The sequence below is a fragment of the Gavialis gangeticus genome, unplaced genomic scaffold, assembly GCF_001723915.1.
Source record: "Gavialis gangeticus isolate Ggan-Ray unplaced genomic scaffold, GavGan_comp1, whole genome shotgun sequence".
NCBI lineage: Eukaryota > Metazoa > Chordata > Crocodylia > Gavialidae > Gavialis > Gavialis gangeticus.
In genome coordinates, this window is record NW_017729022.1 from 65,281,970 (window position 1) to 65,298,291 (window position 16,322).

The 16,322-nt window shown below is 43.2% G+C and overlaps 1 protein-coding gene across 1 annotated transcript; it reads right to left on the reverse strand.

The window, feature by feature from the left end:
• Nucleotides 1-5,741: 5,741 nt before the first annotated feature.
• On the reverse strand, nt 5,742-15,373 carry RASD2 (RASD family member 2). Its single transcript, XM_019515308.1, has 3 exons — nt 14,595-15,373; nt 9,277-9,556; nt 5,742-7,567 (listed from the first exon to the last, which is right to left on the reverse strand). Exons 2-3 carry the CDS (start codon nt 9,545-9,547, stop codon nt 7,038-7,040), a joined length of 801 nt encoding a protein of 266 aa, XP_019370853.1. The 5' UTR covers nt 9,548-9,556; nt 14,595-15,373; the 3' UTR covers nt 5,742-7,037.
• Between the last annotated feature and the right edge of the window lie 949 nt (nt 15,374-16,322).

The following is a 16,322-nucleotide window of genomic DNA, read 5'->3' on the forward strand; positions in this document are numbered from 1 at the left end:
AGGTTGGCCCTTTAAAGACTAACTGGTTCAGAGAGGCATAAGTTTTCATAGGCAACAGCTTACTTCACCAGATGCTACTGACACAGCTGACTACCTCTCTCATGCCTATTGGAGGAACTTTACTGTGGTAGTTAGCTATGTGAAAGCAATGTTTATATTATGGATTTGTTTTCAGCAGAATCAGGAACACACCAGAAATTTGTTATCTCAGCAATGTTATTTAACATTTCAATTGACTGTCTGATGGCAAAGCTAATTGAGGGTAAAATAGGAGTGGAAAAATTTAAGGAAGCATTGTAAATCGTTCTTGCATACATGGATGATATTGTAATGCTTGGAGAGATTGTCAAGCACTGACAGCTGGGGTTAGAAGAGTTAAAAAATGGAAACATCAGTAAGTGCTCCCTGGCAGTGTAGACATGCCCTTAAGGTGAAAAGTAATAAAACCAAAGCTATTCATGTCCTCTATAAAACAGAAACAACTGACCTGCTGAAGTTGTGGGTAGATGGCGGAAGCATTGCATGGGTTAATAGCTTTCCCCAGCTGGGTAGTCTGGTGTCAGCAGATGGTTTTATAAGTGAAGTCACACTTTGGATTAGTCATGCGTCAGTGGCGTTTCAGGCGTTTCAGGGTCTTTGAAGGCCTCCATTTGGGCAGTGGGATGTCAGCATAACAATTAAGGCATGACTGTTCCATGTGGTGGTGATGACAGCTCTGTTATATAGGGGAGAAATGTAGCCATTAAAAACACCTGCAGAGAAGAAATGAAGCAACTTTCAATGTCAAACATGTACTATTCTCTGCCATAGGTATATCACAAATGAGGAGGTACTTAGACTATCGTGGCATATGGCAGTCTCCTGCCAGCTGAAGGCTAGAAGATGGCAGTACTGAACTCATGGTCCATGTGCAGAAGGTTTGTGTGCTCCTACAGAAGGTCTTTGGAGCTGGAGATGAAGGAAACAGAGCACAGTGTCAGCTATAAATACAGTAGGAAGATATGATTCTGAGATTTTTAAGAACCCCTAATTGTCCTATGACAATTAGGATCCCTTGACAAAGAGCTGAAAAGAATGGATCATTCTAGGCGTTGCAACTGCTGCTTCATAGCCTTATGGACCTTCTGCTGTTTCTGCCACTTGGAAGTGGAGATGAGTGAAGCAAAGAATATGCTAGTGGTGGGGTAAAGGTGTGCAATATCCCACACCCCAGCAGATGCCACAGTCAAAGCTGTCATAGGCTGGCTTTGGGCATAATGGCAGAACTTCCAGATGGCAGGCTGTCCCAGGTACTTGCCTGGAGGAGGTGCACAGATACGGTGGGTTTTCAAAAGAGCCAGGGTCTGCAGCTCTTTACAGAACACAGGTGGGGCAGCTGAGAATCAGTCTGATGCTTTTTGACTTTCATGGCCTCAACCCATCCAGGCGGCTTCATGTCAAACCTTTCACCTTTACTTCACCCCCAGCTTCCTTCCTGTCTCCCCCCCCGCACAATAAACCTGTGGACTAGCAGTATTCAGAACTAAAATATGTGAAGACAAACAACCCTCAGCCAACATGCAGAACCTACTACACCAACCACATTGCCTATTTGATGTACTTGACTATCCAATGCCTTCTATGTCTAATGTCTTATCTAAGGCTGGCTGGCAGTCACTTAGGGGCTCTCTACCTCTTTTACTGATCTCTAAAGTGCCATGTACACTATGGGCAGAATTCTGTTTCACCTAGTGGATAACTGAAGGGAAGTTTGCAATGGACTCTGAGTTACCTGACTACAATGAAGGAATGATTTTGTTACACCCCCTGCCTCACCCCTGCCTTGGGTATGTAAGTGCCCTCATTAGAGGAATAGGAAGATACCTCCAGAATATGATTTGATTCCTATAATAGAGGTACTTCTTGCACCCAGAGGGGCAATATAATTATTTCTGCACTTTAGTTGAGTGGCTTAGAATTGTTTGCAAGCTGCACTTTGATCATCTGCTGGGGAAGAAACAGAATTGTTCCCTACTACCACTGAATAACTGTGAAATCACAGCAATGATGTTTGGGGATGAGATCAACTATACAGCCTTATCCAATAACTCCAGTAATTCAAACCCTTGGAGGACAAAGTCAGACATGCCAGCAATATACTTGGAAACATCAAAGCAAAAGCAGAGACTCAGTTACACTGAAAGCTCCAGTGAGGACCATTATAGATAGTTGAACCCAGGCTAAATAAAGCAAAGGATCATGCATCTCTGTGCAGTACAGTCTCAATCCCCAAGGCAGACTGGAATCCAGACTGGACCTTACCTGGGACTGGCTCTGTTGTCTGAATGCCGGAGGAACTAGAAAGTCTCCGTCCTACAACAGATTTTCCCTACTGTAGGTGGGGATGAGGAATGAGTGCACCAGTGCTGCGATGACTTCTTGAGAAGGAATAGGCCCAGTCACAGATAGGATAGTCCAAGGCCTGAAATTAAATACCAAAACAAGTCTCCCACCTACGTATCCCCTTCCATCATGATTTCCTGTCAGTCCTCTTGGTGATTTTTTTTGATCAGCTTGGTTAATTACCACTTCATCATTATTTCTAAGTATGCCTGGAGTGTGCTGTTTAAATTGTAAACTCCCTGGACCAGAGACTTTGTTGCTGCATACAGCAACACCATGGAGCCCCAATCATGGTTAGAGTCGCAAGAATTTCTGGAAGCAGTACTAATTAAATATATGATTACTAACAAATCAATGATAATGCTACTGGTAAGAACTGCTTTCATAAACATAAAGGGCACCAGTCCTCCCCTGAGGAACCTCATAATCCAGTTTTAAGCAACAACTAGCCAGCCATGGAAAAAAGAAAGGGAGGTGGATACAAAAGGAGGGTGAGGATTACTATAATAAGAATAAATGCTTATTCACATTCATCTGTACATGCCTGTCTCCTGCTGGCTTTTATTGATGTTTGTCTCCAGATTCCTCCTCTCTCATTTGTTGCTTCCTTTCAGGAGGATGGGGAGGGCAACGTGGCTTAGAGTTTCCTAATGGGAGCAATGGGACCCACAAGAAAGTTTTGAATGGGAGATATGGTGGAGGTCATGCTAAGCCTGGGGGGAAGAGGGAAGGGGAAGAGGGGAATGGAGGAAGTTAAGCAGGCAGGTGTGGGAGAAGGTCATCATAAGGAGAAGGGCTATTGTCCTTATGTAACACATTGGAACACCTTCCAAACATCTAAGCTTAGGAAGGCAAGTGTAGGAGCTGAACATTATCCAGTACCCAAGAGGGAGCTACCAAAGGTTAGAAGGTGGGGGTTATCAAAAGCTGTGGTGGTGTAGTCAGGAGAAGGACAGGACAGAAGATCATTGCAGTAGCACCTTGGGCAGAAAAAACCCCTTCATTTTAATTTTTTTTTAATGTTCTGTAAACAGCATAATGACCCTTGTGCCTATTTCATACTCCTGTGTCTCCTAATGGGTGAGCTGGTTGAGAAAGGTGGTGAGCAGAGAATGGAAGCAGGTAATAACCAGCCACCAGCCGGTTTGGGATATCTCTGCCACTATATTCTTCTCTGGGCACCAATGTGCTTCCGAAAGTGCTGCCTGGTACAGCTCTCTCACATACCTTCCTCTTATTCACTGAGATTCCCAATTCTTCATTTTTCTACCTTCTTTGCCAGTTCCCCTCCCAAGAGCCAAAGGGTCAGCCCTTCTTTCCACTGCAGGACATTCTACCTTTGGATTTATTAGGAGCTCTAAGGGGATCTTTTTCATGCCCCATCTGACCACAGGGAGAGAAGTTAATTTGATTTCTGCTCCTTGTGGAGAAAGGAGAGGAAGCGCAGGGGTAAACTGGTGGGTTACCCAGGCTGCACAACACTTACTGTTCATATATCCTTCTCTCCCCCTTATCCTTTAAATCCTGAATAACTCAGCATGGCCTAAAGGAGAGAGATTCATGGAGGGACCAAAGCTGGAAAAGTCATCCAGGAACACCCTGTTGTTATAGGAATGGACAAAGTAATCTCAGCAAAAGCAAACTCCTCAGGCTCACCGGCTGTCTCAGGGTTTCTGTTAAACCCAGGCCTGGGGGATTTTAATGCTTGTTTCCATCTCCTCTGTCAGCAGCCTGCCCCCCACTACAGATCTGAGACTTGCCCCTGATTTTTCTCCTACCCACTAGAAAGCAAAACTTCAGTAATGCTCATCAATAACAGTCCTGGTTTTATGCAGGGGTGACAAGCGCCGACAGTGAGCTGGAGGGAATGTAGAAAACAGCCATTATTCTTCACGTAGACCACATCAAAGCCAAGCCTCAAGTGAAGGAGGGGAAGAGAGAGAAGTTGTCTTCCCACACTGAGGCATTGTGAGGAGAGTAGTGCTTGTTTTCACTAGTGTTCGGCAGGAGATATTTGGCCTTTGGCTTGTAGCACAGCAGTGAAGCTTGCCATGACCCAGACAATCTGGGCTGCCAGATACGGGGGATCCTCAGAGTCCTGTCAGGCGCATACAAAATGGGTTCTTTTGGGAGGAAATGAAGTGCTCCATTCCCATCAGATCAGTATTAACCCCTTGAAGTTTGAAGGGGGCACAGGAACTCCTCCAAATTTATCCTCCCATTTGCAAACAGAATCCAAAATCTCAACAGACCCACCTGACTCCTTACATGAAAAAAAAAGCTTATCTATTCCTGCAGAAAGCAAAAACAGCCCGGACACAGCTAATAAATAAATCAGGTTTAATCACGAACCATATACATATTTATAGAGGGTGAAAGACATAGGAATACAGGTAGTTACCATGGCACCAAGAGTCCAACAATTGTGTATTTTACCATAGTACAGTACAAAACAGGGATGGGATGGGCAGGTAAAGGTGGGACTTTGGCTTTCAGAAGCTATTTCTAGGAAATGCTGATCATTCTTTGTCATCTGTCAGGTTACAAAATGTAGTTTGGCTGGAGCTGCGAACTAGCTCAGCAAGACAGGATGGGGAAGGTTAGACCATATGAGGGGTGGTATGAGGTATATAGAACACACTCATGGGAAGAATTTGTGCTCTGTAGCTACTTACAGGTTTAGGATTACATTCTGCCCACTGTTGTGTACACACTGTTCCCATTTATGTCAATGGGAGTGGCACGCATGTATCTCAGGGAATAAATATATTTGGCTATTTGAGTGCACACATGGTCCCAGCACAACAAGCAAGAGATGCTGAAGCAGAAAGGGCAGGGAGTCAGCTAGAGGACAGGGGCATGAGAGGAAGATAAAAGAATGATTCCACCCTAAGTGAATCACAGCAGATGAAATGAGTTCCTGGACACGAGAGCCAGCACAACATGTATGCTCTCAAGGATGTAAGGGGGGCATGTGCATATTAATGTGATATAATAAACTTCGATGCTTATTGCACTGGAGTTTATTGCTCCCAGGCACTGCATTTACACGTGCGTCTCAGACTGTAGCATGTTGAGCCAGGTCAGAGCAGCCCCGGCTAATAGGAGGCCTTGTGGGGCCAGCCTGGGGCTGCTCTCCCCAGCTCAACATGCTGTAGAGAGGCTGGCTGGGGTACAAGGGTGCTCCATTGCAGGGCTAGTTGGCAGGCAGCCCCTGCAATGAAGTAACCTTGTGCTCCAGCCAGCCGGGACAGTGTCCACATGTGTGCTGCTGTGGAGTAAAGAACTCCACATCAGGATAGTACTTGGATTTACAAATACTACCCTCCTGCTTTTACTCCAGCCTAATAGGGCTGCATGTGTAGACACACAATGTTTACTGTAGCGCTAATTAGTCTACTCCACAGTAAACAACTCCTGTAGATGTGCCCAAGTACATGAATTCTGCATAGGCCTGTGTCTACCCTCTGCTCAGAGGCAAACATTACTGACTAAAAAGGAAAACTCTGAATTGGAGGGCTGGATGTGTTTTAAAAGAAGAAATAATTGAAAAGATGGGTCTAGGTAGAGCTGGTCCCAAATCAATGCCCAATATCCAATCGCTCATGAATTTTGGGGGAAGAAGGTCCAAACTCTGTCTTCAAACCAAAATTCACATCTGGTCCATCTGTATTGTGAAAGACAGATGGAAGGAACTGTTGCAGTTGTAAGTAGGTAGGACACAGCTGCTGTTTATACAAAAGTATTCAGAGTCTATGTGACAGGTCTGTGCTGTTTCAAGAAACAATAATACGTGAGGTGAGCAAAGCAGTCAGATGTGCTGGCTTTACAGTACAACAATTTCACTTTCAATTACTGTACATATTATGCAACTTTACAACTGAAAATCACTTGGCAGTTCTAGAACATAGCAGTAGATACCGCTTTAATTTGAAAAGCACAATTGCCATCTGCTTTTGCTTGGACGGGGGGAACAAAACAAAACTGAAGCTATAATACAAAAGGATGTTTGTTTTGATGACTATTAGGAAGTAATATTGCCGCAGCAAAATCACATCCCTAGCTTCTAAGCTTCCCCAAACCAGAGGTCCTCTCAACAGCAAGGTAGAATCACACATCCACATATAGAATACTCTCTCAGCCTGGGAAACCTTTGCTAATACCCTTGCTCTTGGAGCAAAGGCAGGTGATTAAATTGTAAGTCTTGTTTTTGAAGAGTGCTCTGAAAAGAAAGCACACACCCATCTTTCTCTCACAGCAAAGGCTGTATGTTGGGTTGTTACTTTAAATTATATATACCTAATACTTTTTGTGGATGGGTAACCTATTTCCTGGGCAGGAATACGGTTGAATCTTCTTTACGAGTCTGCATTCTTCAGACAAGAAAAAGACAAAGGGAACTTAAATTACAAAACTGGAAAAACTAGCCGTATCTCAGACATATGGTTTCTTTAACTATTTACAAGACTAGCTTGAAAGTTACTATTTACATTAGTGATGTTGTAGAGTTTCCAAGAAGAGCTGTCCTCACCTCTGTGGTACATGTCCCCCAAGAGGTGTGTGTCCCAAGAGCCCATTCTTGAGTTTTTCGAACTTTTTTTTTAAATAAGGCACTGCAAATACATGTAGTCTTTGCCCCAAACAGTGAGTCCCCTTCACTGGATACTGCATTTTTCCCTCTCTCTGGCCTGTCCTTCCCTAAGGACTTTTGATTTGATGTATTTCAGGTCACTGTTGACACTGGGTCGGCGAGCAAATGGAGAGATCATGCCATAGGCATCCATCTCTTTGACCCGGCGCATCCTGAAGGATTTTTGCTGGAAGGCATCCCCATACTGGATGGAAATTTTCCTGTGGAGGGCAGGACTCATCTCATGAGGTAGCTTGGCCATGCTAAAGAGGACATAGAACATTTCATCCACATTAGTGTTCTTCTTGGCTGAGACTTCAAAGTAAGCACAGTTCTCATCACTAGACACAAGGTCCTCCCCTTCATCTGAGCGCACTTTCCGGTAGATTTCACTGTGGTCATTCTTGTTGCCACAGATGACCATGGGCAGATCAGCTGACTCCTTGGTCTTGTTTTTCAGGCAGGATTTGACTTCAAGGATCTGTTTCTGGAGCCTCTTGACCTCATCAAAAGATTCCCTGTTGTCCAAACTGAAGACCAAGATGAAAACATCCCCTGCAATGAAAAGAGAAAACCAGAGGCGTTGTTTTTTAGAACTCACCTTGGAGCAGTCTATTTTTAAAAAAGTGGGCATCTTCCTCCCACCATGAGTTTTCTCTTTGCCATTGTTTTTCCTTTGATCTGATTAATTCTCTAAAACACACTCATTTCACATCACCTTCTGACTCACCTTTCCCATTGTTAGCCCAGCCATATAGAGGTATTAGAGGTGCAGTATGACCTCAGTTTTATCCTGTTGTGTGTTCCTAAAGATGCATTTCACCCATTGGTGTTGCTCATTTGTATCCTGTTTGTAAACAAGCCTCTGTCTTAATTTTACTATGATATTTTTGTCTTTCCTCTTTATTTGCTATTGTGTGGTAATTTTTTAAGAGCAGAAAACTAGTAGCCCTAACCCTCTGAGCAGAACAGAAGCAGCTCAGTGCTCTGCTACCATGTTATACGCTCAGGAAAAGTGGAAGACCAAAATAACCAAATGACAACGCTAAGAGATTTTTTCTTATACATATATAGGCTGACCATATGGAAATCACAGAAATCTAGGACATCATCTGGGAAATCTGGGACACTGCCCTCCCTCTTGACTTGATTAATTGAGTCTGCTGGAGTGTGGTAATTACCGCGCTCCAGCAGACTCCCACATCATGTGTATCAGTGTCCCTTTGCTGAAAAATGGTGGTGGGGGCACTTTAACTAAAGCTCGTTTGGTGAGCTTTCATTCAAACGCACAGCTGCCATTTTTCAACGTGGGGATGCTGATACACGGGATGCGCTCGGAGCTGTGCTAATTAAAGCGCTGCCCCCCCACCCCTCCCAGAGCACATCTATAAATGCCCATGGTCACCCTATACATATATAAAATGATGCTAACAAAACCATCTGTTAAGTGAAGTACCCTGGAGCTCTCCGAGGAAAGATTTTCTGGATCCCAGTGAATACCCACATCCTGGCACCTTCAGGTTGAGAATTCGGTTCGTGTTACCCAGGAATATTAAGTATCACCTCAGAACATCATTGGATAACTGGTGGGCCATGAAATCAAGCTGGTGACAAACTTTGGCTCTGTTCACACCCTGATTTTTAGTAGTGACAAATGCACCACAGCTCCTACTGATCTTAACAGGGACTGTTGAAGAAGTTGTACTTTTAAAACCAGACCTCAATTTTTCTCTGGTGTGCTTTTGTTTATTTGGGTGATCACAGAATAAGGAGAAATCATAAGAGTGGGTACAACTTTAGGGAGTTCTTTTTTTTAATTGGAATTTCTAATGGTGGAAAATCAAGGAATCCTTTTAAACCACTTTACAAAATTCCTTCAATGTATACTTTTTACTTGCTTTTCATTGCTTGTGGCTACAGAAAAATATCTGGGGAGAGTCAGGAAAGAAAGTAGGCTTAGAAACTCAAATTTTGGAACTTTTCTGAGTTGCTTCCTGTGCAGTTCATACCCTTTCTGGTGATAGCTGAAGTGTTCCAGCTAGGAAAAGCCATAGGGGAAAAGGCATATCTTGGACCTTTAACATTAGGTCCCTCCAATTATCCAGCATTCCCAATAGATAGTTCTCATTTTTTCATTTAACATCTAGACTAGCAGGCTCTTCAGAAAGAGTTGTGTCCAGGCTACAGTTTTCAAATAGAGATAAGCAGCTGGGATCCTTGACCCACCACTTTCTTTACTCTGCTATGGGCTGCACCTGTCTCACCTGTCAGTATGGACAGCCTCCTCATTGCAGGGAAAGGGTGATTCCCAGATGTGTCCAGGATGTCCAGCTGGTACATGTCTCCCCGGATGTTGTAAACCTTGCGATGAAAATCCTCAATGGTGGGAGTGTACTGGTCCTCAAACCGGCCGGTGAGAAAGCGTGAGACAATGGAGCTCTTCCCCACCCTGGAAGCTCCCAGCACAACCATGCGGTAGGAGTTCTTGGCTGGCACATTGAGGGTGCAATTCCCACTGGACACAGTCTTCATCATTGCTTGGTGCTGGAACAGACAAAACAGAAACAGGAGGGGTTAGGATAAATATGAGGAAAAATCTCATGCACTTTAAATGGCTCTTTGCTGTAAGAGAGAAAGTCTGGTTCTTCTCAGCAGATCAGTTGTCAGTAAGGAAATTACAGAAGTGGGAATAGCTTTGCTATCTCCACATGACTTCCAGAAATTTTTCTTAAACCTCATCAAAATGAAGACATTTACATTTGAAAATAATGTCTTGAATTTCAATTTGTCATTTTGTTTAAACATGAAGGACTAGCTTTATTAGCTTGGCTTTAGCCAGGACTCCTCTTTTATTTTTATTTTTTTGGTCATATAACAGTTACCAGATTTTTGAAAAGAGAGGAGCTCTCATTTAGATTTCTAAATGAAGTATTCAGGTTTTCAGAAGTGTTCAACAGCCTCACAGCTCCCATTTGATCTGGCCACATAGTTTAGGTACTTAAACAGGACGTGCTCACTATAATCCCTTTCTAAGATGAATCAGAGACTAGAGTACAATGCTCAGATTTTGAAATCCTTGGATGTTCAGCCTTTAAAAATCTGGCCCCAGGGGTCCTAAAATGTTATCAAAGAGAATCACAGACAAAACTGACCCAGAAGAAGCCAAGTTCTAGGTTATAGCTACCAAATCATCTTTTTCTAATTGTGGAAGTAGGTTATTGCCCACCATTTGTAACCTTCACTGTTCTGGATTCCTACCACCAAACCATCACCACTGCATCATTCGCAGTAAGATGGTCAGTGGAAGAAACAGCAGAAAGGCGAGTTTTATGTTTTGTGCTTGCATCACTCTTTACATACCCATGGACATCTGAGTTCAGGCAATCCTTGATTGAACTGAGCAACTGAAGACAGGCAGGGGCAGGGAAGGAGGGAGAGGTTAGCATTCTTTTCTAACCAAAGACAAGATTTCTAGACAATGACCACTCAAGTGAGTCTAGAGACCCTGGAGATTATACAGGGGCAGAACATAAAGACGCAGGAAACTCTGAGAGAAAAATCAGGATTCCACAGACATTTTTGATCTGTCAGGATCAAACACTCCGCGGACAGAAAAGAAAAATACAGTCCCATTGTGAAAAACTAGTTGTTGTAGTGGCGGACACACACTCAGATAGGGGTTGTTTTGGTTCTATAAATTTACAAAGGCAAAACCAGGTCCCTGCTGTGCTGTTTGTTTAATTGAATACTGTTTATTGGATGGTGGGTTTTAAATATTTATATAAAATGAGCAATAATGTTTGGATTTACATCGGGATTCTGCCTTTTGCTTCGTGTGATTTTTTTTTTTTTTCCCCTCTCCCGCCTTTATGTAATGGATATTATCTCAAGGGAAAACAATGCAAATCTTTTACTTTGCTTTGTGTTGTGAAGAACCAAAGCAGAAGCAAAGAAATAGCCAGTGCTAAATAAAGAAACCTCTAAAAAATCTAAGCCAGCATCCTTAACCAGCTTTGTGCTGTAGCCAAAGGCGACAACAGAACTTTCCTGTTTATTATTACTATTATTTACTGATCATTGACAGCATGTTCAGCCCTATGTGCAGCGCTGAAAAAAAATGTAGCGCTTGCCCCAAAGGAGTTACCATCTAAATTAAACGTGGAGGGGATGACAGTTTAAATTACTCAGGCTGGACACTTGGAACACGTCGTTGTACAAATATAGCAGGGGCCCAATCCAGTCTGTATGAAGGTCTGCTAGGGCAGATGGGCAGGATAGGGCCTGACGTTTGGACTGGATTCTCAGGATGTAATTTGGAGCAGGTTGTACCTTTGGAGCACATCAGTGCCAAGCCACTGATTTTCCTCAGTAACACCTATGCCCAGTCACGTTCACTGGCCCTCTGTACTCGCCCTTGTGCACAGATGGGCAGGCTCTAGGGTCTGTATGCCAGGTGGAGAGATGGAGAGACCAAGGAAGAAGTTTTATTCCCCCTTCATTCTTTGCACTGTGCTTATTAGGTAAAAAGCAAGGGAGTTGATTTTTTCCAGGTGAGCTGTATAGAAAACATTGATTTTATGCTACAGAAAGGATCCAGTGCTCTAAGAAATACCAAATTCTTGACTCTTTCAAGTGGCGTAGCTGTGATGATTTGAATGGAGCCATGCTGGTTTACACGAGGATTTGGCCCGATATCGCATCATAGTGGCACGAGAGCAGTTGGAGTGAATGCTGTAGAAGACAGCTGTGTTTTTTTAAATACGAGAATCTCAAGGGGTTTTTTTATGGTACCCAGCAGAGGAGGCCTGATCATCAGTCTGCCTCTGGAAGACAACTTAATGCAAGTGATAATATTTTCTGAGAGGCGACCAAGTGCGCTGACTGAATCAAAAATATTCTGCCCATCATGAAAAACAGGCAGGTGAATGTCTCATCTTAACTGGTAGGAGGGTCATGTTTCACAATACAGTCACCCGACAATGCACATGCATATGAATCACCTCTTCTGTCTTGGAGCACGTGGAGGGAATGGTCTTTTTAGCTAGTACCTTTGAAGTGGCTGAAGTGTGTGACCACCTGAATGTAACCAACCATATCGTGAAAAAAACTTAGGCTGCTGACCAGGGATGATCCACCGTGAGGGGATATAGGGAAAGAATAGTGGTGAGACAGACACTCCTAAGCTGATTTTCATAGGAAATACGTAGGGCCAGATTTCCAAATGAACTCTGCAGGTTGTATTCATTTTGCATACTAAACATTTGAAAAATCTGGCCCTGATTGGGATGCTGAACACTGAAAATATGAACCCTTCTGGAGAGTTAAGAACGGACTTCTGCTCTTCAAGATGAACTAAAGGCCAAAAGCAAACAAGTGACCTGGTTGAAAGAGGATTGTTTAGGTTTGGATCCAGTTGGGGAAAAAAAAAACACTTCAGTTTTGTCTTTGATGCACTGGTTTTTAATACAGCTCTGTTTGGGAAGTGTCACTTCATTGATAACCCAGAGACTAAACTACCAGGGTCTCTGCCCTGGGTGGCAGTAGTGACATGTGTGGCAATGGTAGCAGCTTCTCTTCTTGCATCTCCTCTAAGTGGATGCCTGGAGCTGGTACTGGATAATCCATTCCTATCACCTTTCCCTCTTGAAATTGGACCAGCTCAGCTTTCTTCACTGAAATCAATCTATTATCCGTCCCGCTCACCCAGGCGGATTTCTGCTGCAGCTGTATGCAGTATACGTTTTAGGATGAATATGAAGGAAAAATTCCTAGCTGTCAAGGCTAATAATCCACAGAGCACTGTGTCTTGGGAACCAGGGAAAACCCTATTAGCTTAGGTCAGTTAACGAACTAGATAAAGCATGGTAGCAGTATGCTACTGGGAAATGCCTCATATACTGTCCACTTTTTATTTCTATCCAAACATGCAGGAGGAGCTCCATTTCCCCCCTTCCCTGGGCATGAAAGAAAGAATAAATTAATGACAACAACATCCTTTGCATTTCAATAATACTGAAGTTTTCAAAGCTCTTAAATAAATTCCTCCTTCAGAGCGAGAGGAAAGTATTATCTTCATCTCTCATTTATGGATGGGGAGACAAAGGCACAGAGAGGTTCAAGGGCTTCTCCAAGGTCAGACAAATCAAGGCTGGGTACAAGACCTGATCTCCTGATTTTCTCACCCCCCATCCTAACTCTAATCCCTAGACTACGGTGCCTCCCCTCCTGAGCAAGACAAAACCGCATTGCATGTGCACGCAGAGAGGTACATCCCATTCATAAGGCTTTGCCTGAGGCATGGCTGTGCCCTTAGGGTCAGAGGAAGAAGTAGCTGCAGGCAGATCTTCCCTAACACAGTCAGATTTTATTCATTTAAACTGCAATCTTTTGGTTTCCTTGTGGTTACTCATTGAAGAGCCTCCCGCGCTTTCCTGCCTGCATTTTGTCAATTGCACACTAGCGTCTTTCAGCCCTTTGATGCCTGTAACCACCATTTATCTAATTGCCTCCATTGTAAGTCTGACTTGTAGGGTGCTGCAGTACCAGGAGTATGCATTTGCCTTTCAGGCCCCATGCAGGCTCCCTCTTTGTACCACCACAGTAAAGCAAACCATTTTCCTCTCCCACCCTTAGAAAGAGACCAAATTCAAGCCCCCTGGGGACGCAGAGGAGTCCAGCATTGGGAAAGATTAAAGGCAGGAAAGGGGAAATAGAAAGGGACCACATGGGCACGGACTAAAAAAAATAAAATCAATCAGAAGGGAATGAGAGGAACAAATAAACAACCACCAGCTGGTTTTAATCTACATCCTCCCTTCAAGTTTATTAAAGGTTTAAGAATAGATTAGGTCCCAGCTGTACCTTTAGCTCTGTGGACTGACTTAGGGATAACAAAACACTATATATGACTTGCACTTCCATAGGCCTTTCCAGCCCAGGGTTCAAACCGTTTGGCAAAGGTAGGTAATTAAAATTACCCCCCTTACACAGAGGAGGAAACTGAGGCAAGCAGTGATTAAAGGACACTCCTGATATCTAAGAGTGAGCCAGTGACAGGGTGAGGATCAAATACCAGGTCTCCTGACTCCCACCACCTTGCCCTAATATTGAGCTAGGCTACTTTTTGCAAATTGAAGCCAGGAAGTGCATTCCTGCAGTGCCAGAGATTTAACTTAAATTCCAGCGAGGCATTGAACAAGCTGAACTTCTGCACTAGATCAGAGAAACAGAATGTAGATAGTAAACCTGCATCTAAACTTGCCCCGCAGAGCATTTACATTTTGGTTTTCAACACCCGAATGACGATTTGGGTATGTTCCCCTCTCCTGACTATCCATTAACCATACTCCAATGTGTCACTGTACATAGTAACCAGCCAGTGTACCTCTCCCTCTCTGTTTAGTAGCCCTAAATGGTCTACTGCATCTAGCTGAAAAGAAGCAAAGCAAGCTGTGTATAACAGACCCGGCAATAGTTAGAAAAGTCCTGGATTCCCTTTCATTTTCATGCACACTACTATTAATTTCTGTAATGTGTTTGTCTCCCGGCTACATTAATGTCAGGTTCGCTGTCACTCCCTTACCTTTCTTTCTTTGGAGGAAAAGTCCTGAATTGTAGTGCAGTTCCTGCAGCTGTCTGGATGATTTTTTATCAGAAGCTGTTGCTGCTGCTGGAAAGAGCTGCTGTTCTCCAGATCCCAAGTGGCTGAGCTGGGCTCAGTTTTTCAGCATCACTTTAACACCCTAGGTGGAGGGAGAAGGACTGGAGGGAGTGCTCCAGGGGATGGTCCCCTGGAGGATATTTACTGGATCAGAAGACTGACATGATCCAAAGTCAGGTTATAGAGCCACAGCAGCTTTCCCCCTCTGATGAGATGTGCTCTTCTCCTGACAGTCTCAGTTCATGCTAAGGAAAAAAGCTGTCTCCTACTCCCACTTGCTTTTCTTGCAACTTGCAATTCATAGACTTGTTGGGGTGAAAGGGACCTTGGGTGCAACGTCTAGCCCTCGAGGCTAGTGAGTACATTGAGCCGACCCATACTGTTTTTACATAACCTCAAAATAATAGATAAAGGGGAGTAATTCACAGTAAAAAGGCAGGCTTGAAAATTTCTTAAGACAGCAGATTTGAAAGTGCACCTCTCACTCCTGCAATACAAAAAAAGCCAGACAGAAAAAATGAATAGATTCTTTTCCCTGATCTGAGATTTCTTTTAAAAGTGTTCTCTTTCCCATCCAGAAGGGGCTTTTCTTTTCCTTTATATTTTATAATTTCTCTATTGATTCTTCCTCCCTGCCTCTCTCTCCCTCTCCCTCAGTAGCTGTTAAGTTGCAGGTTTTCTTTCTGTAGGACTCACAGATAATTGGCTCACTCCTCCTTCAAAGTCAGTGTCAGAGACAGTAGAGGGAGGGGTACGGACTACAGAGGAGGTGGGATCTAGTGCTTATTGAAAGTCCTTTTTACACGAAGTTCTTGGGCACTCCAAACCAGGAAGTCTCATCCTTCCTACAGGAGGCAAGCCTGTATGTGCATGTGGTGAGAGAGTGTGTGTGTCCACGTGCACGTGTACGTGCATGTGTGTGTGTGTGTGTGACAGAGAGAGAGACAGAGAGAGAGAGTGCTATGATTCCTGTTATTGTACAGCCTGTAAATTCATGAGTTTTTTTCAAAGCACAGTTTTTCCCTTCTAATGTTTTACTGTTTTCTTTTAGAGAGAGCTGGGTTGATTCATTAACTAAATAGAGGTTTTCTGTCACTAATTTCTTGTCATCTCTTTCTGAGATATAACAAACTCTTGCCACCCAGAGACACTGCAGCTGTTAGGAATGCAGTTAGTTTTGATTAAGGACTAAGAATAAGTCTAAAAAACATTCAATGGCTTACAATTATTCATAGACAAATGTTGGGTGACAAATGCTTCTTTTATTTTGGTAGGCAAACATAAAACTTGGGAAAAATACTGATTTAGATCAAAGTGAAACAGATTTTTTGGGGGGGCTGGGGGCGGGGTTCAACATAGAAACTAAAAATATTCATTTTGGGACAACCCAAAACACTTCAGCCACTTCAGAATGAAACATGCTCTTTCTTGTGGTGGTTCTTTGACCCCTTTTGATAAGTTTTTTTTCTTAATTTTAGAACAATTTCTAAATTTAAAACATTTTCATTCCTAAAGTTTCACTTAGAAAATGGTGGAATGAAATGATTCAGCATATCCAAAATGAAATATTTCATTAAAAAATGTAGAAAGAAATCCTGGGACATTTAAAAACATTCTTTACTCCCTTTTCACCTGAAATTATTCATCAAA